This window comes from Phodopus roborovskii, unplaced genomic scaffold (assembly GCF_943737965.1).
Source record: "Phodopus roborovskii unplaced genomic scaffold, PHOROB, whole genome shotgun sequence".
NCBI classification, from domain to species: domain Eukaryota; kingdom Metazoa; phylum Chordata; class Mammalia; order Rodentia; family Cricetidae; genus Phodopus; species Phodopus roborovskii.
Genome location: NW_026126567.1, coordinates 17,491,367 through 17,512,870, shown reverse-complemented (window position 1 = coordinate 17,512,870; position 21,504 = coordinate 17,491,367). Strand labels below are relative to the sequence as shown.

General features: G+C 36.7%; 1 protein-coding gene across 1 annotated transcript in view; it reads right to left on the bottom strand.

The window, feature by feature from the left end:
• The window catches only part of Vps13b (vacuolar protein sorting 13 homolog B), a 408,041-nt gene that overhangs the window by 222,881 nt on the left and 163,656 nt on the right, over positions 1 to 21,504 (bottom strand). Inside the window, exons 24-25 of the mRNA XM_051202586.1 lie at positions 13,425 to 13,645; positions 8,325 to 8,528 (exon numbers count right to left, since the gene is read on the bottom strand). Of these exons, the coding sequence (XP_051058543.1) occupies positions 8,325 to 8,528; positions 13,425 to 13,645 (425 nt within the window). The remainder of the gene's footprint in view (positions 1 to 8,324; positions 8,529 to 13,424; positions 13,646 to 21,504) is intronic.

Genomic DNA, 21,504 nt, shown 5'->3' with positions numbered 1-21,504 from the left:
TTTTTCCTTTCAGATATACAATGTTTGCTGTGATCTTGGTAAACGTGTGTCTGCACTAATTTCCTTCTCTATTTTGCAAATCTACAGTGAAAACTGCACCCAAAATGGCAATGTTGAACTATTTTCCCATACCTCCTTAATCCAAGCCTAAAATAAAAAGTTCCTGGCAAATTAACCAAAATACCGAGTTTATTTTTCTAGGTAAATTTATCTCAGTTCATCTGGAAGAACAAACACTCCAGCCCTTTATGGTGGGCCCACTTCAGAGCTCAGGGAAGATCACAGTTGGCCACACTGCTATTCCTTCTTATCAAAATAAGTCCAGCATTCCTGTTCAATCACATAAGCTCCCCAAGGGCTGAACACTTCCACAGCTGTTTGCTCTTCAGTCAGCACTAACAAGTGCCCTGCTGAGTCCCCTGAACCTCTGTTCTCACTGTTCCAGGAAAGCTGCTTCTAAAGGCAGCACTGAAGTCTCCCTCGTACTTCCCAGTGTACCACGACACAGACTCCAAGGCAGGCAGCTCGGATGCATTTGTAGTGCTTGCACGAGCATGTAAGCATGCTGCCACTGCTCAGTAAAGTTGCATCAATGTATGGTCTGGGACCATACAAAAAGCTTATACTTAAGACAAACAACTGTTAGAATGTACTTACTGTCACTAGATTAATTTCTAGTCAAGTACATAGTCCAGGCATTTAAAAACAATACTTTTGGCTTACACAAGCAGGTACAAGACAGCAACATACTTGAAATTGTAAATAATAGTAAAAAAAAAAAAAAAAGACCAATGACTTCCTTGAATAGAGATTTGAATTAGACATTACTAAACTCAAAACTGAAATTTCAAAGTGAATCCTGATGAAACAACAGACTTAAATTTAAAAAGATTAAGGTGGCCTCAGATTACTGTGTCTTTTGTACAAGAGCATCTGAATTTTTTGAATCCATAGATAAGTAAAACTCTAATATTAGATTCTGTGATATGATTATTTAGGGGACGGAATGCATTAAACAGAAAACATTTTGATAACTGACAAAGGGTAAACAAGAACCTTCACTTATCTGACTCATTTTCACATACTGTTTGGTCCAACTGCTTTAAAGGGTTAGAAGATAAATGCCAGAATTTGCATATTTTGAATAAAAGTCTCTCCCTGGAGTTGAAGATAAACCACCTAATTATTAAGGTAAGTCTGATGTTCAGAAAATTCTTACTTGCCTTACAACTGCAGTTGTAACACTAAATTTATCATCAAAAGGTCTGTTTGAACAAGATCAAGTGTGTCCTGATGAAGTTAAAGGCACTTAGTGTTAAAAGTTAAAAGACAATGGTTTTGCCGTTACAGAGGACTATGTTTTTAACCAATTGATGTTCAATCAGAAACTATTTTTAAAGCAATAAACCAACTTAATTTCTGCATTAATAAACAATTCTAGTTAATTTTTGGGTAAAACTGGCTTCTAAACAAATCAGTCTCTGTTTTAAGGAGAACTGGTGTTTTAGGCATTTACTTGGCATTTTAGATGTTTCTCTTCCTTTACTGACTGTCAGGTTTTTGAGACAGTGTTGCCCCATGTAGCTGAAGCTGACTGGAAATCACCCAGCAGCCCACACTGGCCTGCAACCATTTTAGCCTTCCACAACCACTTGCAGAGTAGCAGGGTCCCTGTGTGAACAGCTGTGTTGTTACAAATATCTGTTGCTTTACCATAATCTGGCTCACCTTTTAATGGCATGTCTGTGCTAAGCACCCAGCTAAGAGTTAAATTTCCCAACTCAGCTTGTAATACATGTATACATATTGCACTTTCTTCTAAGGACAAATGACTATAATTTATATACTTGTATTGTTTTTTTCAAAGTAAGTTCACAATAGAAGAAATGAACAAGACAGCAAAATAAAGAAAAAAGCATTATCTATGTCAGTCTAAGGCAAAAATGTTATTACACCTGAGAGTTTTCAAATGAGCACCGGACACATATGTGGGACAAAGGGCTTGGTTTCACATTGCCCACTCTGTCATGAAGCAACATGTTTTGCAATTAACAGTGCAAGGTTCTAAAACCGTTGCTTTATCCTCTGGTTACTTCCACCGTAAGGAAATTTCATGAACCCTCACTGGTAAGAAACAATCAGCACAAGTTTTTTGATTCCCTCAAGGAAACAATCTTCTATGCACAAGAGATATGAGAAAGTGAAAAAAGTGGGGAAAAAAAGACTGAAGAAATGACTACATCCACCTAGATGTAGCGGTGGTGCACATTCATCCCAGCACTGTGGAGGCACAGGCAGGCAGATCTCTCTAAGTTCAAGGCCAGGCTGGACTACATAGTAAATTCTAAGCCCGCTAGTGCTACATAAGTGATATCTGTCCAAAAACAAAAAACAAAAACCCTAATTTGATAAAATTATAAACTGATTTTGTTTAAAATGACTAATGATATTAAAATTTATATGTATAGCTTTATGTATTTCTAAAAATTATAGCGAAATAATTAAACATGTACATATATCCCTAGGTTATGTACTATGACAAATGAGATTTAATTTTAATCATTATTAAGAGATATACCCTAAATTATTTCAACATCTATATATTAGGAACAGTATCTTAGAACTTACCCTATACTGGGTTTAAAATATATTGAGACTATGTTCTGATGATGAAGATGATGGACAATGGATTATGGTAAAAAGTTTGTAAGACACATCCAACAAGAACCTGAAATAATCACTGTTTAACAAAATTGCCTCTGAAACAATGGAAACTGCTCATTTACACAATTTAATTTCTATTTATAATATTTAACAATACTTATTAAATTTAAAAACAACATAAATACAGAATTAACATGGAAACCAAAAAACATCAAGGCCAACTTTTCAATATGTGTTTTAACTCTTTGTACAAAATCTCATTAAAATCAAAACCATGCCATGGATTTCCCATCACAATAAAGAAAATTGTGAAATGTTAAAATTAAATTTAACTTTTCAATACTGCCTATTTTTTTTTTAATGAATGTAAAATCAAGTTAATACTATAAGTCCTAGTTGGACCAATTAGGTAACAAAAACTAAAAGTCATCCAAATTACAAAAGAAGCAGACAACCTTACACATAGAGAACTTAGTGGAAGGCTCTAGAAGTTAGCTCCTCCAACCATCTCTTTTAATCCCTTTAATGGATTGGACTTCCCAAAGTAGAAAGCTGACTCACATGTGTATACTTAAATACAGACAAAAATAATGCTGAGTGGAATATAAAACTATTAGTTATGCACTAAAACAAGACATCAAAATGGTCAGCAACAGTTTTTTTTTTTTTTTTTTTGGACATTGGTTAAGTGCTTGAGTGGTTCAGATTTTTATCACAAGTATTATGTTGTCAATAACTAGTATAGAATTCAGTTGCTAAGTTGGTTGTGGGATATATGTCCCTAATCCCAGCACTTAGGATTCAGAGGCAGGAGGATTGCAACCAAGTTTGAGGACAGATACAGCTACAAATCAGATCCTATAAAATAAATAGCTATATAATAAGTGTGGTTTCTAACATACCAGCAGTACAGGAGTTAGGAGAGCATGCTCTTTTGGGATCATTTGCAAACCTTTATGTCCTTTGTCTTCTAATGCATGTCATGTCACAGTCCCTCTGTTCTGACATTCTAAGTCAAAGCATCTTTTATTTAGCTCAACTATAACACCTAGTGTCTTTTCAGTTGTGATTATTTTATAGCATAGAGATACATAGGGATCATTAGAATTTTCTTATCAAAACCATGCCCCCACAGAATAGAACCAAAGAAATACTTTCCAAGCTATTTCATACTACAATATGGCCAGGTTATCATGAGACAGAAAAGCTAGAAGGTCTAATGTGGTGGCTCACAGCTCTTACACTAACACCCAGCATCCAGAAGGTAGAGACAGCCAGAGCTCTAGCTTGGTCCACACAGTGAATTTTGGGGAAGCTATAGGGAGAACCAGCCAGAATTTACCTCCCACCAAAAAAATAGCTACAAGAAATGTAAAAATTAAATATACAATGAATTCCAGATGTCCAGGGCTAGTTAAATATTTGAAAATGAATCTATGTTTTGTGATTCATTTTGAAAGACTCATATTAATCTCAACTGAATAAAAATCAAATATTTCCAGGTGCAATGGCACATGCCTTCCTTTAGTCTCAGCACAGGTAGGTGGATTTGAGTTCCTGCCCCACCTGACTTTGGCAGCCAGTTCTAGGTCAACCAGGACTACATACTGAAACACTGTTTCGAGAGAAAGAAAGGAAGGAAGGAAGGAAGGAAGGAAGGAAGGAAGGAAGGAAGGAAGGAAGGAAGGAAGGAAGGAAGACAAAAACTTTAAAAAAAAAATCACAAAACAGTATCAAAAGACCCCCAACAAAAACTGAGGAATAAAACTAGTGCAAAACAAGTCATCCCATTATGATGAAACGCAGAATTTAAAGAGGGAGGGAGGGAGGGAGGGAGGGTGGGAGAGAGGGAGGGAGAGAGATTGTATTCAAGGGAATACAATGAACTGAGAGTGTCAACATTGTCCTGGGGTGGGGGTGGGTATGGGTGAGGTGCAGATTATGATGCTAAAGCATGGAGGTTATCTCTTGTGATGCTGACACTGCAGATGTAAAAATCCAATTTGCCTATTTCTACAGTGCTTCCACAGATCTCAGAAACCTAGAGTCACAGTGAGGAGCTGGTCCAGTCACTCTGGGTGCTACTAACTTTAATTCATGATAGTTTCATTTCATAGTGCACAGAATGGAAATGTTCTAAAAGATCTCTCTGTGGGATGTATCTCTTTCAACAAGACAGCTGCTGTTGACAGAAACGAGAAGACATCTTTGCTCTTCTGATAAATTCTGCAAAAGTCCTCTCCAAAGAGGGAAGTCATTCTTAGAGCAGAGAACGAAGGACCACAATGAAGGAGAGAAAAGCAGCAAAGCAGTCAGATCTAACAATACCCCTCACACAAAAGAAACCACCAGCTCTATCCAGTGGCCAGGTTACTACCAAAGGCAATGCACCACATCTGATTTTCCTTTTCCCCTCTGATGCCCGTATTTCTGAGCTATTGTGAATCTCCTTGACAAAAATTGACATGTGCCCCAGAAGCAAGCGAGCAGGCAATCTGTGATATACACACGTGCCTTTTAAACTACCATAGTTAAAAACTATATTAAGTTAGCTTTTAATTACAAGGTCTCCACAGCAGCTCTATTACTGTCTGTTCATACTACTTTGTTATAGCAAGGAGGGTGGTGCTCTCTGGAGGCTGGTGGATCTGTGAGTTTCACGATAGCCCAGCCAATGTCGCTAATTCCAGGCCAGCCAGGGGTGTATAATGAGACCTTGTTTCAAAAACAAAAGGAAACAAACTGTATGTATGTATGTATAATACTTTTCTTAAAATCAATGCCTATTTGTTAGAAAATAACAAAATATTAAGGATATGCTTATTAAAAACTTGTAACCAAGAGTTTGCTGACTAATATGCTAACTCACTGATTCCCTTGGCCTGTGATGTCTTAGAGAAGGGTTTATAGTGCATCTATGCATTGAGTAAGTGGGAGTTTTACTGTCTAGAATAATTCTGGAATGTTTTGCATTAAAATCCTTTCATATTTAGGTTTTTTTTTTTTGTCAAACCAAACTAAAAAATAAATTAATAAGCAAACCCTGTCTGATAGAATTCATTGCTCATCTTTATAACAAAATCTGAGAAAAGTCAACATTCCAATTTCAGATGAATTGGCCTGCAGCCATTGAAAAAAATTATTAAAGTCATAGTAAGTTGCCTTTGTTACTTTGGCCTAACTAGGGATTGATCCCAGGCCTACAAAAATTCATCAAGTTGTATACACTAACCTTTATCTGTAGAGCTAGGGAACTCAGCAAGTGGTGTACAATGACCTTTAGCTGCAGCTCAGAATTAGTTTTTAAGTGAATGAATAATCCCCCACCCCACCCGTTGATCTCACTATCCTCATCTCTTCCATTTAAAATGTCTTCACTTTGACAAATGAAGACCATTCTTCTGGTCTGTTACAAAGCAACTCTATAAAACAAAACTGTATGCAAGTCTCATTTATTAAAATCTCTAATTTATTAAAAGTTGAAATACTAATTCCTTACCAAACTATCAATAAATTTCCCAGAAAAACCTATAATGGTTTCTGTACAAGTGCCACATGACAGCTCACATTCAGGTCACCAGGCCTTCCATACCTGTGATTCCAGCACATATCATTCCCACTGTGAATTAGATGGATAGCCACGCCCAGAAGCTATGAGACTTTTTGAGGTCCCTATTCTTACAATAATTTTTACACCTCTCTTTTCAAAAGAATACTTCCGTAACATCAAGTCTCAAGACTGACATTCTTGTGAACACAGAGCTTATCAAACAACTCTTTAATGAATCCTCTCTATCTTCTACTAAAACAATCTAACTGCCTGTTCAACTTCCTGTAGCCATCTTTGTCTAGCAACTTGTTACTCTACACTTGAATCACTCTCTTACTGCATCACAACAGGTAAAATACTTCAACGAGTACTCAGTAAATAAATTTGAAAGCTGCTACACACTGAATCAGGTAGCTGCCTGTAATTTATCAATGCTTCTGAAAGCAACAACATTGAGGCTCCACATGGAAGAATTCACTGTACTTTCTCTAACAGAATGCTAATTTATCCATCTCTTCCTCATTTGGAAAAAGAGAAAAAAAAAAATCCCACCACTTAACTCACTGTACTTCTTGAGGTTTATGAGAACAGAAACAGAAGCTGGCTGTGGGGGAAAGAAACCGCTTTTCCAAGCTGTTCTGAAGGCTTAGTGCAGATAAAATCTGCTATGTGCAGTTCATTCATTCTTACTGATTTGTGAAATTAGAAAAACAGACTAACATCTCCCTTACTTGTGCCTCAATATTTTTCTCAAGTGTTTTGTTTCCACAGGAAACAGTCTTGTCTGTGCAAAACCAAAACTACAGTATCTACTGCAGAACAGTGGATGTTAACTACAGCATCCACCATCACCTATTGCAGAACAGCGGTTCTCCACAGGGATGTTAACTACAGCATCTACCATCACCTACTGCAGAACAGTGGTTCTCCACAGGGATGTTAACTACAGCATCTACCATCACCTACTGCAGAACAGTGGTTCTTAACAAGAAGCTCAGCAGGAAGGGACAAAGAGTGGGAGCTGGAAATGGAAAGGGGAAAGGGTATTTTAGGTTGATTTAATGTTTAATGTCATTTCTGAAATTTAAAAGTTAGGATTTGAAGGTTAAAAAGGTCATGTGGTGAATATGTCAGTCCTGCACAAAGGACACTGTCTCACAGATGAATCACATTGTCAAAAATGCTGCTGATAAAGATTTGGGCAAAAAAAACTCATTACGCGTTTTCCCACCCATTACCATTTAATCAGTAATGGTCCCAGAAATTGAAATGAATACCAAACCATGCCCAGTTGAAACCTGTTTGAAAAGTTCATCACTCCTTCAGAATGCCATGCATCAACAAGAGTAGTACCACTTGTAGTATTTAATATAGATCTATATAATTCTACCTGTAGCCTTTGCATAGGAATTCTAAGTTTCTTTCTACTTACATGTATCTGAATACTTGACCATGAATTATAATAGTTATATAATAGCATTCACAGAGTGAAGTATGTATTACTGGATCTAATATTAATTTCATTTATAACTTAGTAATACTGCACATATATACATATATACATTCTACCATCTTTGTTTTTATAACATTTCTTATGTCATATTTCACTTTAGGATATTAAATGGGTCACTGCAAAGTGTTTACTATATAAAAGGGGCAATGGCATTCCATCTGTCCTTATGGTGCTAAATGAAAAGCTGAATTTATGACGAAAGGAAGGGAGGCCACTGAGGACTACAGGGCTCAAAACCCCTAAATTGAAGACAATAGTTTACACCCTGATTTACGGCGGCCCTAAGCACAGGAGGAGCACAAGCCTATTTTTCACTCAGCTTCTAAGTTTCCATTCTCCCACAAGGACCCTTACTGCACACCAGACTCTGCACAGTCCTGGACTACCTCACAGCCTACTCAAAGGGCTAAAATGACTTGATGTTCAAAGAAACAGAATGTAATACAGAACAGCATCGAACAGAGCACACAAGAGCTCCTCAGGAGCCTTCTCAGTCTGTCAGCATCTGTGGTGGAAGGGTCACTTCCACTTCCAACAGTGACAGAGAATGTCATCGTGTTTTACCTCTCATTGGGTAACAATTTCAAAGGCACTTACCTCAGTGGTAGTTACTATGTCAGCAGACGGGCTGCACGTGCTGTTGTCTGGGAGAGCCGTGCCAACGCTGCTCCGAACTGGAGAACCAGGGACAGGGCCTGCCATGCTCTCTGGATAGATTGAGGATGAACTAAGATTCCCTCTCTTCTGAATCCTATTCCAGACTTTACTCATCGTATCAGCCAATTCATAAAACAGCTGGACCTGAGCACAAAGGGGGGGGGCAGATAAGAATCAAGTTCTTAAGTTCTAGTCACAGCCCACTAAAGTGCTACATAATGAGAAAATTCACAGGTCCAAAAACATAAGGGTCTACAAAACAGATAACTCCTAGGATATCACAGTTCATGATTTGTTTACATTAGCGTCAAACTCTTACTGTGGTGTTTTATAATCAAAGAAGCACTTCTGTGAATGGAAGTAGCATGATCAGCAGAGGTTGTTATGGTGCAGTTAAGATATGATAATGGGACAAGCACAAAAGCCTCTAGCACAGGGAGCTGAATAAAAGTACGAAGCAAACATACACCCCGGCAAATGTGAACTATGAAGTGACTCATCCTGCCTTCCAGATAATTTCTGAGATAAAAATCTGAAATGGGATTTCTTTCAGGGCAAGTGAGAGAGGAGATATAACAGAGTAGGAAAAGAAAAATGTTACATTACGAGAATTCTAGAGATAGAAAACACATCCCATCAACTTCCCCTGGGATATGTCATTCCAAAATTCAGAGAAAGAGGAAAAACTGTTTAACTTGCAAATTGTTTGGCTGACTTCTAAGATATTTATACAAGATTTTATAAATAAGCATTAATCATGAAATTTGTATGAGAACATATTGGCATATCTTGTATAAAACAAGCCCCGGGGGAGGAAATAAACACGAAAGTAAATCCACAGCTGAGTGCCATGCTCTGATTGCCATTTTTAAAAAAGTGAAATTCTTCTATTTATAAGGAGCTTCAGCCCCAGGACACATGCAGATGCTGGGGCTGACTCCTCATGCCTCATGAGGGGAGAACAGACACAGAGGCCATGCTGGCAGTGCCTCCCTATTCAAAGCAGTGTGGGCTCCACTGGATTCTACCGCTCTCTGTATACGGAGTCATCGAGTCTCCAGTAGTTGATATTCCTTGTTTTAAAATATCTAATGGCTATAGATACCACCAAACAAAACAAAGCAAAACAAAAACAAAAAAATTTATAGAAAGAATACTTCAGGTCATTTTCTATTTCATAATGAAAGATTTTTTTTTCTCTTAAATAACTTTGTTGCAACCCAAACACCTAAAAATGATTGTTTTACTTTTTTGTAAACAAAAGACTTGTCTAACAAGGGGAACATTAATGAAGGAAAATAAGTTCTACTCCTCAGGGTTTAAGATTATTTAATTAAGAGGCACAATACTGTTTTTGTTACTACTTCTAATTCTTTCAACTGTTATGTGTGTGTTTTTTTTCCCAAACGATGTAAGAAACACATGTGTTTAACCTGGCAAATAAACAATGACATAAACCTCCAATGTAATTTTATTTTCAAAGAAAAACCTGCTAACACATCACTTCTCCTCCCAAATAAAGCAAACATTTTGAGGATAAATGATCAACTTTCAACCTTGGAGTTGAACTAAAACACCGAGAACTAAAATCACAACAAAATTAGGATGTGTAGAACTAAAAAGCCTAACTAAACATCTGTTAACACGGAGTAATAGAAACTCTCATTTTCTAATGGCAAGAATATGAAATTTGAACGCAGTTTGGCAGTTTTGAAAAGAGTATATATCTACTATAATATTCAGCCATTTCAAGTAGTATCCCTAAAAACAAGAGCTGATGTCTGCAGAGAATTCAAACAAACATCTAAAATTCTGTAATACCTCAAAATTAGAAAACCCCAAATGTTTAATAACAAGCACTAAAAATCCTATAGTTGGATGTTATGTTGCAATAAAAAGAGGAATGACTCGTGTAAAATGTGAACTAATCTAAAAGTAATTGTGTAGGCTGAAAGGGGCTAAGCAATATCACAACTGCATAATTCCAACTACACAAATGTCTGAGAAAAGGAAGTTGGGTTTCACAGGAATATAAACAACTTTTGAGGATAGCGTCTAGGATGGCTTAACAAGTGAAGATATCTCGGACTTTTTCAAACTGGGTAACAAACACAGAGTTTACTGTAATCTAAGTGTACTTCAGTAAAACTAGATTAAGATATGAATAAAAAATAAGTATCTATGAAGGAATTGTCCTATGAACGGTATGTGAAGGCAACTGAACAGCAATGACAATTTGAGCATGAAGTACTGGATAAATAAAAAAATGTTTTGCCATTTAAATATTCAGAGATGAAGAAAATAGTCACATAAATGATGGAATTCAGCTGGAAGTTTAGATTTAGAGCATGATATTGTTACTTGCTAAGATTCTAGAAAATGAAATGGATACCCAGTGAGATCTAGAGCATGAAATTGATACCTACCAAGACTCTAGAACACGAAATGTATACACATTGAGATCTACACCATGAAATCAATACCTGCTAAGAATCGAGAACATGATATAGATACCCACTGAGATCAAGGAATCAGTACCTGTTAAAAATATAGAGCATGATATGGATACCCACTGATATCTAGAACATGGAATGGATCCCTTTGGAGAACTATCACATAAAATGGATGGCAGCTGGGGTCTAGAACACTGAGTTGATATTCACTGAGATCCAGAACATGACAGGAGAGCCACTAAGGTCTAGAACATTAAATATACCCAGTGAGGCCTAGTACATAAAGTGGAAACCCACACTCACAATTTGAATTAACAGCTATTCACTCAGCAATCTGTCTACACAGGGACCAAGGAAGCCAGGTGAAAACAAAAATGCCTGATTTCATTAGAGGAGAGAGGGAGGGAGAGAGGAACGCTTGCCCACATCGCTTATGCTCCAATTCTGAGCAACCAGGAAAGAGTTGCCTGGTTAGGAAGAGAAAAGGAATTAATTCCAGAGCTTGGGAATTTAAACAGTTTCGGACTCTTATTCTCGGAAACATTACAAACCAGCCATTTTTATTTCTACATCCTGTTACATCTTACTTTGTCATTACCTAGACTACTGTTATTGTGATGGAAAGCTGGGAAATGCATATACAGTCGAATCTGTTCCTTCATGTTCTATTTTGTAGAACTTAAGTAACTGAGAACCATCACTGATGTGCCTTAAAACAACAGAAATGTTGTGTTGTGGTTCCAGAGCATGAATAATGAATCATGAGATCAGCACTAGAACAACCCTCTGAGACCAGAGCAGATGCATTCCTGGCCTTTCTTCCTGACCTGGGTGTCCTGAGAGCTGTAGGTGCACATTGCAAGTTCTGTTCCCACAAGTGCATGGCACACACTCTATGGCCTTCCTGTTACTGTCTGCCTGTAGGTCTATATCCAAACCTCTTTTTAAATGAAACTGATTAGTGCTCACTCTAACGGCCTCATTTTACCTTCACTATCATTGTCATGACCCTTTCACTAAATATAAAATCACATTCTGAGATAATGGGGATAGGACAATAACGCACCTCTGCTCCCAGAGGGAAACAACTCTAACTCAAGTGTCTCTCACTCTTGGAAACACTGTATAACAGCCAATAGCAATAGCATTCCAAGAGCCACTTAGGACAGAGAGACTGCTGCCGTAGTTGTTCCCCTTGACAGCACTTTAGGACACAGCCCAAGCATGGAGCTGTGCCAGGGGGATTCTGAGTGTTTGGGAGGAAAATCCAAGAAGACAAGAGAGAGTCTTGCTTGTACTTCAGTTTCTTCAAAAACACCGAATTGTTCTTGGAACAAACATGTTTATGTGCTCGTCCCAGGTGAGGACAGGAGTGAATTTACTTCCGCTGTTGTTATTCATGGACCTCTGCGGAAAAAGTGGTTTTGCCACATGTGGCTAGTCCTTGCAATAGTACGCTTTACTCGGGTGACTTCTTAAACCCTAGAGTATAAACTGTCTGATACTCTGAGTAAGATTGGCCAGAGCATGAAACTTCAGTTTGCATCACTTTTAAGCCACGTTCTCCCAGGTTCATGCCACCAACTAGAGCAGTAAACATAGTACTATAAAGCAATATTATTATAGCAAATAACAGAGAAAGGCAGCAAGTGTCAGCAAGATGGTTCTGGGTATAAAGACACCGGTAGCCAAGATCAATATCCTGAGTTCCATCTCCAAGACCCAAATAATGCAAGGGCATAAACAGCCCCTGTAAATTGTCTTCTCACCTGTGGTATGTATGTAAACCCCATAAATAAATAGATAAGTAAATATTTAAAGCGTCAGGCAGGAGATAGGAGAGCTGCATTGCTCTGAAAAAGAAGTTTACAATATGGAATGATAGTGAAACTTCTATCAATAATTCAAAACTGACTAATAACTACTAAAGGTGGAATAGAGATTTATGAATATTGGCCTTTCAGATTAAATAATATGCTAAAAGGGATTGTTTTTAAAAACATAACTTGCAAAAGTATTCAACGTTGACTGTTTGTGGAAAATATACAAAATACTTGAAGTTAAAAAAGGTAAATTTCATGTTAACTAATGATTTACAGGAGGAACTCAGATGATATGAATTCATGCTAATTGTGAAACCAGAATATAACATGCTAGGCATATTAAAGCTGAAATATTATGGGAGTAGCAAGGGCTTTATGAAACTGTTCTCTTCTAGTTTAAAATACAGCAAGAGAAGAAAACAGTTTGTGAGCATCTGATTAAAAATTATACTTCAGTAAAATTATCACTTCAGGACACCCTCCAGTTCAACAGTAAAACAAGCTGTTCATCAGAATTTCAAATCATCACAACTACAATAGATTTTATGTTACCAGCCAAAAGATGAATTTATTTATCACCGACACATTCTTACTACAAAACTTACATAACTGCACAAACATTCTTGGTCTTGTCACAACAATGGTGATGACCAGATTTAAGGGGACAGGGAAGGGGGGGGGTAAAACAGAAGAGAAGTCATTTGATATAAGAGGAATGAACATGTTTTTAACACACTTAGCATTTATAAATCCAATGCACATACCTGGGGATTAGAGCATTTTATCTCTAATGACTCCAAGTCTACATGGAGACAGACAACAAATGAATGCCTTCCATCTGGTCCCGGAGGAAGTAGCTTTTGGGAGGTGACTGCTAGAGTAGACGTGCACCCCATAGGCTCCACTAGGGAAAGTGTCACTTGCTTTCCAAGAAGCGTATATATGCTGAAATGACGCAAACTTATGGTCCAAGGAAACGCATCACCTATAAGAGAGCAAAATTATGCAGTTCATTAACATCAATAGAAAATTACCTATCAGTTCTAAATGAAGGGTAACACTTGATACAGCAAAGGTAGGATCGCAGAGATGCGGGTATAAACAAATTTATATGCTAATTAAAACAATCAATTTAGTTTTACTATTTGTAATTGCAATGATATACTTCTATACCCTTCATTGAGTACATTATAAACAATAAAAGAGCAAATTTAAATACAAGAAATAAAAGCAGAATAGAAGTCAAAAACTCCCTTTGTCCGCTTTGGTGGGTCGTAAAAGTTCCCGCCTTTGAAGATGGTGTAAACGGACTGCATTTAATGATGTGCAGTGAGTGACACTGTGTGGACAGGAGACCCGGTTGTGAAATGAGAGAAATGATCTATCTGTTATTGTGTGTAGCAATCCACACCAGAATTATGGGGCATGCTATTGAAAAATGGAGGCTCTGGGCACTGCCTTGGAGTCAGAAGATCTGAGGGGGAAGCTCAGACACATCTCCATGTATTGCTTGGATGGTTCCTAATGCGCATGAGAGACATCGTAAAGGCTGCATTCTTGACTAAAAATTTAGCATTTGTAAATATCAAAAGAAGAAGAAAGAAATCCTTTTACTGTGTTCTTTGAAATTAGGACCTTGGTAATGTAACAAATACAGCCACAGGGCAGCTCATCGCAACTTCACTACCAACGATAAATGAGTAACAGTACACGGTCAGCACTGTAGGCCTTCACTTATCCCAGATGTAGTATTTTGCTCCTAAGGGGGAAAACATGAAAATCTTAAATCATCTGAAACTAATTCTAACATGTTTTTAAAGCAACATCAAACTCCATGCTCTTACAAACGTAAACCTCTGTCAACTTTGTCTCACAGATTTGGAATGATTTCAGACACTTCTTTTAAATGGATAGATATATCTATATACATTTTCAAACTTTATTCTAGAAAATACTAAATGGATATTAGTTTTATGGAAGAGGATCACATTTAAATTTGTTAATTAAAAATATCACAATTGACATTGGTACTAATCTTTGAAAAAAATTCTGATTCAAGATCAGACTAATTGAAATTGGTTATGTCATATTCTCTTAAAATAATGATTATAATAATAATATTAATTCATAGTCTTAGCACACAGATTGTCTTCAAAAGAAAATGTATGTTCTAAGATCTGAAATTAAAAGTCAATGATCAAAAAAAAAAAAAAAATCAAAGATTGAGCTGGGCAGTGGTGGTGCACGGCTTTAATCCTAGCACTCAGTAGGCAGAGGCAGGCAGACCTCTGTGAGTTCGAGGCCAGCCTGGTCTATAGAGAGAGAGTTCCAGAACAATTACAAACTAGTATATATATAACCGACTGTTCATAACAGCATTGTTCACAATATACAAAAACTGTTAACACTTCAACTGATACCAACTGGTAAATATAAACAAATGTGACATAAAATATGATGATATGCTCCCTATCAATAAAAAAAAAATGCTAACACTTGCAGCAGTGTGGAGCTAAAAAATGTTCCTTATACTAGGCGAGCAATATCATATCTATGATTGCAGTTCACTGAAAATGTCTAGAGCAGGCAATCTTAGAGGAAAAAAGCCTATACCAAGAGGTAGAAATAGAATATTTGCTACTTTGGGGTGATTGAAATGTACTCACTTACATCGTGGTAATGGTCAGGGATTTTATAAAACTATTTTAAAATGGTTAATTATATATCTACAATGCATTATTATAAGATATATTCTTTTTTTTCTTTTTTTTTTTTTTTAAATTAGTGGCTGGGTATGATGGGACACTCTAATCCCAGCACTCAGGATACAGAGCAAGCAGAGCTCTGCAAGTTGCAAGCCAGCCTGGTCTACACAGTGCGGTTCAAGAGAGCCAAGGCTACATAGTGAGACTGTCCCAAAGAGAGAAACAAGAGACAGACAGGCGAGCGGACAGATAGACAGACAGAAAGACAGGCACACACACACACAGTGAGAGAGAAAACATTGCACATTCAATCATTTTCTAGTACACTCCAGCTATTAACCACACTCCCAATGTTCTTCCGTTGCCCTTATAGAGCTTTTTAGGACACCCTCTACCACAAGTATGTCTCCTAGAATAACCGTATTATCTATCTTTCCAGTAACCTGGGAAACAAGATTTCCAAAAAGGAAAAGCCCATGAAATAAAATGAAAGCATTAGTCGAGATTTTTAACAGCCCTCTTAGTTTAAAGTGAAAATGAACTTGAAATATACCCTTAATTGAAGACTGAATGGATTTCCAAAATTTACCTCTATGAAATGCCCAAGATAAAATGGTGACATCTAAATCCAAATCCAGGAAAAGGCTTCAGTCTATACTGTCATGGTTGTATATTGAATATCCATAAGTGTGTGTGACTGACACACACACACACACACACACACACACACACACACACCTTCCACATAGTATTATGACAAACATTGGGAAGACATCTTAAAAGTGACAGTGGTTACTACAGAGAGAGTATATACAAATTTCCTTTATTAAGAATATTGCCTTGGCAATTACTTAAAAGCCACCACCCCTTCCAAGAATCAAAGGAAAATAAAAGCACCAGGTATTTGGGATATATTAAAAAGCTATCCAAAGAAGGAAGTGCATATCTGTAAATATACACATTAAAGAACATAGATTTCACCAAAATTACTCAATGATTTAACCTAAGGTTCTAGAAAAACAAGTCAAACCCAGATCTAACAGACATCAGCATACACTAAAGATTAGGGGCAATCTTAGTAATAGAGTTATTTACAAAGATTAACAAGATTAACAAAGCCCTGCCCATATTAAATAAGAAACAAAGAAAGCAAGAGAACACAAGTTAGTAAAATTAGAGATGAAAAAGAAGATATTACAACTGACTCCAGTAAAATACAGATGATCACTAAGGAGCAGTTTGAAAATGTGTAATACCAAAATATGCAAATTATAGAAGAAATGGACGAACCCCTAAATGTATATTATCTTCCAAAAATAAATCCATTGAATTTAAGCCACTTAAAAGACTAAAATTACAACAACCATATCACACAGCTATGCCACTCTTGGGTATTAACCACAAAGATTGCATCTAACAAAGATCTTGTATATCCATTTTCAAATTTTTTAAATTTATCTTTTTACTTTATGTATGTTGGTGTGAAGGTGTTAAGATCCCTTGCAACTGAAGTTGCAGTCACTTGTGAGCTGCCATGTAGGTGCTGGGAATTGAACCCAGGTCCTCTGGTAGAGCAGTCAGTGCTCTTAACCACTGAACCATCTCTCCGGCCTTGTATATCCATTTTTTATAGCATCTATATTCATAATAACAATCACTCTGGATGCCCACTAACAATGAAGTGGATCATGAAAATCTGGTATATATGCAGAATGAAATTTTATTCTACCATAAAGAAAAATAAAAGTTTAAATCACAATAGTGGGACAGATAGGAAAGAGGGAGAGAGAGGTAGACAAAACAGCCAGTGAAGGCTGTTGTGCTGTATGTGACATAATCAGATCACCAAGGATTAAACCTGGATTTCAACAACAGAAACTACAGAAAGTCTACATACTCATGGAAGCTGAAGAACTCTCTACTGAATTACCATGGGAAGAAATAAAGAAATTAAAAACTTCCTAGAGTTCAGGGAAAACGAATGCACAACATACCAAACTTATGGAACACCATGAAAGCAGTTCATAGTACTAAGTGTCTGCACAAAGATCTTGCAGACATCCCATACTAGACATTTAACAGCTCTAGGACAAAATGAAGCAAACACAAGAGGAACAGATGGCAGGAAATACACTCAGGGATGAAATCAGTAAAACAGGAACAGAAAGAACAATACAAAGAGTCAATGAACCAAAGAGCTGATTCTTTGAGAAAATCCACAAGACAGACAAACACTATCCAAACTAACTCAAAGGCGGGAAGAAAATATCCAAGTTAACAAAATCAGAAGCAAAAAAGGAGGTAGAATAATAATAATCCAGAAAATGATGAAGTCATACTTCAAAAACTATTTGTGCACTACACAAATTGGAAAATCTAAAAGAAATGGACAGTTTTCTTGATAGACAACACTTACCAAATTTAAAGCAAGATGAGATAAGCAATTTAAATAGACCTACACTACCCAAGGAAATAGAGGCAGTCATTCAAAAACTCCAACCCCCAAAAAGCCCAGAGCCAGATGGTTTAAGAACAGAACTCTACCAGACTTTCAAAGTGAGCTAATGCCAATACTCCTCAAATTATTTGACAAAATAGAAACAGAAGGAATATTGCCAAATTCATTTTATAAGGCCATATTCACCCGAATACCTAAACCACACAAAGAATCAACAAGGAGAATTACAGACCAATTTCCCTCATGAGCATTGATGCAAAAATATTCAATAAAATACAGACAAGAACACATCAAAAAGATCATCTACCATGAGCAAGTAGGCTTCATCTGAGATCCAAGGATGATTCAACACACAAAAATCTGTCAATGTAATCCACCATATAAACAAACTGAAAGAAAAAAGAATGATCATCTACCTCACTGTATGCTGAAAAGGCCTTTGACAAAACCCAACACCTCTTCATGATAAGGGTCTTAGATCAAGGATACAAGGAACATACCTAAACATAATTAAGGTAAGAAGTAGCAAGCCAATAGTCAATATCAAATTAAAGGGAGAGAAACTCAAAGCAATTCCATTAAAATCAAAGACAAGATAAGGCTGTCCATTGTCTCCAAATCTATATAGTAGCTGAAATTTTAGGTACAGCATTAAGACAACTAAAGAAGATCAAGGGGATGATATGATAGTCTACATAAGTGACTCCAAAAATTTTAACAGGGAACTTCTACAGTTGATAAATACCTTCAGTAATGTAGCAGGATACAAGAGTAACACAAACACTCACAAATCAGAAGCCCTCCTATATACAGATGACAAACAACGCTGGGAAAGAAATCAGAGAAATATCACCATTCACAAAAGCCAAAAGTAACATAAAAGATCTTGGGGTAACACTAACCAAACAAGTAAAAGATATGTATGACAAAAACTTCAATTCTTTGAAGAAAGAAATTGGAGAAGTTATCAGAAAATGGAAATATGTCCCATGTTTATGGGTCAGCAGGATTAACATATTAAAATGGCAATCTTCCCAAAAGAAATCTATACATTCAATGTAATCCCCATTAAAATCCCAACACAATTCTTTACAGACCTTGAAAGAGTCTTCATATGGAAAAACAAAAAACCCAGGGTAGCTAAAACAATCCTAAACAATAAAGAACTTCTGGAAGTATCACCATTCCTGATTTCAAGCTGTACTACAGAGCAATAGCATCAACATCACATGGTACTGGCATTAAAAAACAAAAAAATGTTGGGTCAATGGAATTGATTCAGAGACACAGCTATAAATCCACACACCTATGGACACTTGATTTTTGACAAGCAGTCAAAATTATATAATAGAATAAAAAGAAATCATCTTCAATAAATGGTGCTGGTCTAACTGGATTTCACAAGAAATCCCACAGAATCAACTAACTTGGGCTCACAGGAGCTCACAGAGACTGAACCAACAACCAGAGAGCCTGCATGGAACTGACCTAGGCCCTGTGCATATATATGACAGCTGTGTAGCTTGGTCTTCTGGTGGAACTCAAAATAGTGAGAGCAGGGATGTCTCTGTCTCTGCTGCCTGCTTTTAGGATCTTTCCTTCCTACTGTGTTGCCCTGTCCAGGTTTAGAGGATGTCTAATCCCACTACAACTTATATACTATGGCTGGTTGATATCCATGGGAAGCGTGTCCTTTTCTGAAGGGAAAAGAAGGAGGAAACGGGGGAGAGGGGCAAACAAAATTATAATACAAATCTATGAACTTAAAAAACAAACATTTAATATATTAAGATGACATAGATTACAAAAAGTGTTAGGAAAGTGAGCAGCATATGCACAAAATTATCCAAAATGGCTTACAACTAAATCCAACATACAAAACCAAGAAAACTCTGAAAGGTAAGAGGAGGAGAAATGGTTGATAGTTTTCAGAGCTAACCCAAAGGAGCAGTGCACGAGAGAAAGAGCAGACAAATGGGATACGATGAACTGAAAGTCTTTATGCCATGCTAAAGAAAGAGTCAAAAGTTCAAAACTCATGCACAGATTAGAAGAGAATATTTAAGTGATATATTTAGTAAAGAGTTAGTATTCCAAACACAAATCTATTAAAACTAAGTAAAAGCCTTAGAAAGAATCACTAACAACAAGTAGGTACACAGACGGCATTTAAGCTTTGCGTCACATGTCACAAAGAATATGCAACATAAACCCAGGAGAAAGTATCATGAGGCTATTAGAAAGACACAAACTCAGCACCACATGCTGGTGATGCTGCGTATCTAAAGGAGGCATGCTCATCGCTGCTGCAGTGATTAAAAATTATACATCTCCATTGAAGACATTCTGGCATTTTCTAACAAAAGTAAGCACAGAGTACATAAGACAACAATCACACATTTCAGTAATTATCCAATGGAGTTGAGTTAACATAAAAATATTATAGATATGTGAGCGTATGTATTATTCATAAATTGCCCAAATTTGAAAATACTTCAGATGTTTCTGGTTGATGAGGGGATAAACTGACCTACAGACAAGGCAAGCTTAGAGCACAATAGAGAAAGAGCTACTAACCATCAAAACACACAGAAGAAATGTTAACTGTACAGTATTAAGTTAAAGAAATCAAAGTAAAAATATTGGCATGCTATATTATGTCTAAAAATATAAAGCTAAAAGACAATAGATACTAAGATCATTGTCAGCTGTTCTAACAGATAAAGAGGCAGAGATATGAGTGATGAAGCTGAGAAATAAAACATAATTGTAGAAATTTGTCATTATACATTTGTCTCTACTTACATAATACCTATATCACCAAAAGACAGCGCTAAAGTAAACACAAATTTTGAGAAATAAAGGTGCCTCAATAGGCCCATCAACCGCAGCCAATACAGTATTCAGTTCTGTGATATGGAAAGAGCATGTGTATGGGGGAAGAAACATATAGGATATGTCTATAATTGTTTCTTGATTTTGTTGTGAACCTAAAATTAAGTGTCACAACAGTATCAAACACATTTTACAATGATTTTAAAATACAAAAATTAGGCAGGAAAGACTATCTTTTTCTTACTATGAAAAAATGCATTCTTTAAATCTAATCAGGAAACTATGCAAGTATTTAGCTCTGTCACACTGGTTTTTGCTTTTATGTGTTTTAAACATTCAGGAATGTAAACTTAGGTAGCACAGAATCCACCTTAGCCTTTAGGAGTTACGGAACCCATAGTTAATAAAGGATGGAGCAGGCTGAATGTGGGTAAGAAGAAAATAGAGCCTCGACAGCCGCGGTAGCAGCACTGACGTAGTACAAAAGCTGCACTGCCAAGAGATGAGAAAACCCATGTCAGATTTCATCACTGGGAGGCTGAGTCATCAGGACTGTAAACGCCATGCTGGCCTGGGCTCAGGAATAGCCTAAAACCTAACATTATTTGTAAAGTGTGCATGATCAGTCTCAAGACATTTAAGAATATCACCATCAAAATAAGATTAGAAGATTTTCTGAGAGTCTAAGGATCTCTATTTTGCATAAATAATTTAAGAATTAAATCAAACAAGCATAGGAAGATGGCAAAATAAAAAATTGCAATAGCATATCACCATCTTCATAACTGATAGAAGTTAATTATGAAACGGTTCTCAGCAACTCAAATGGAACACTACATATAAACC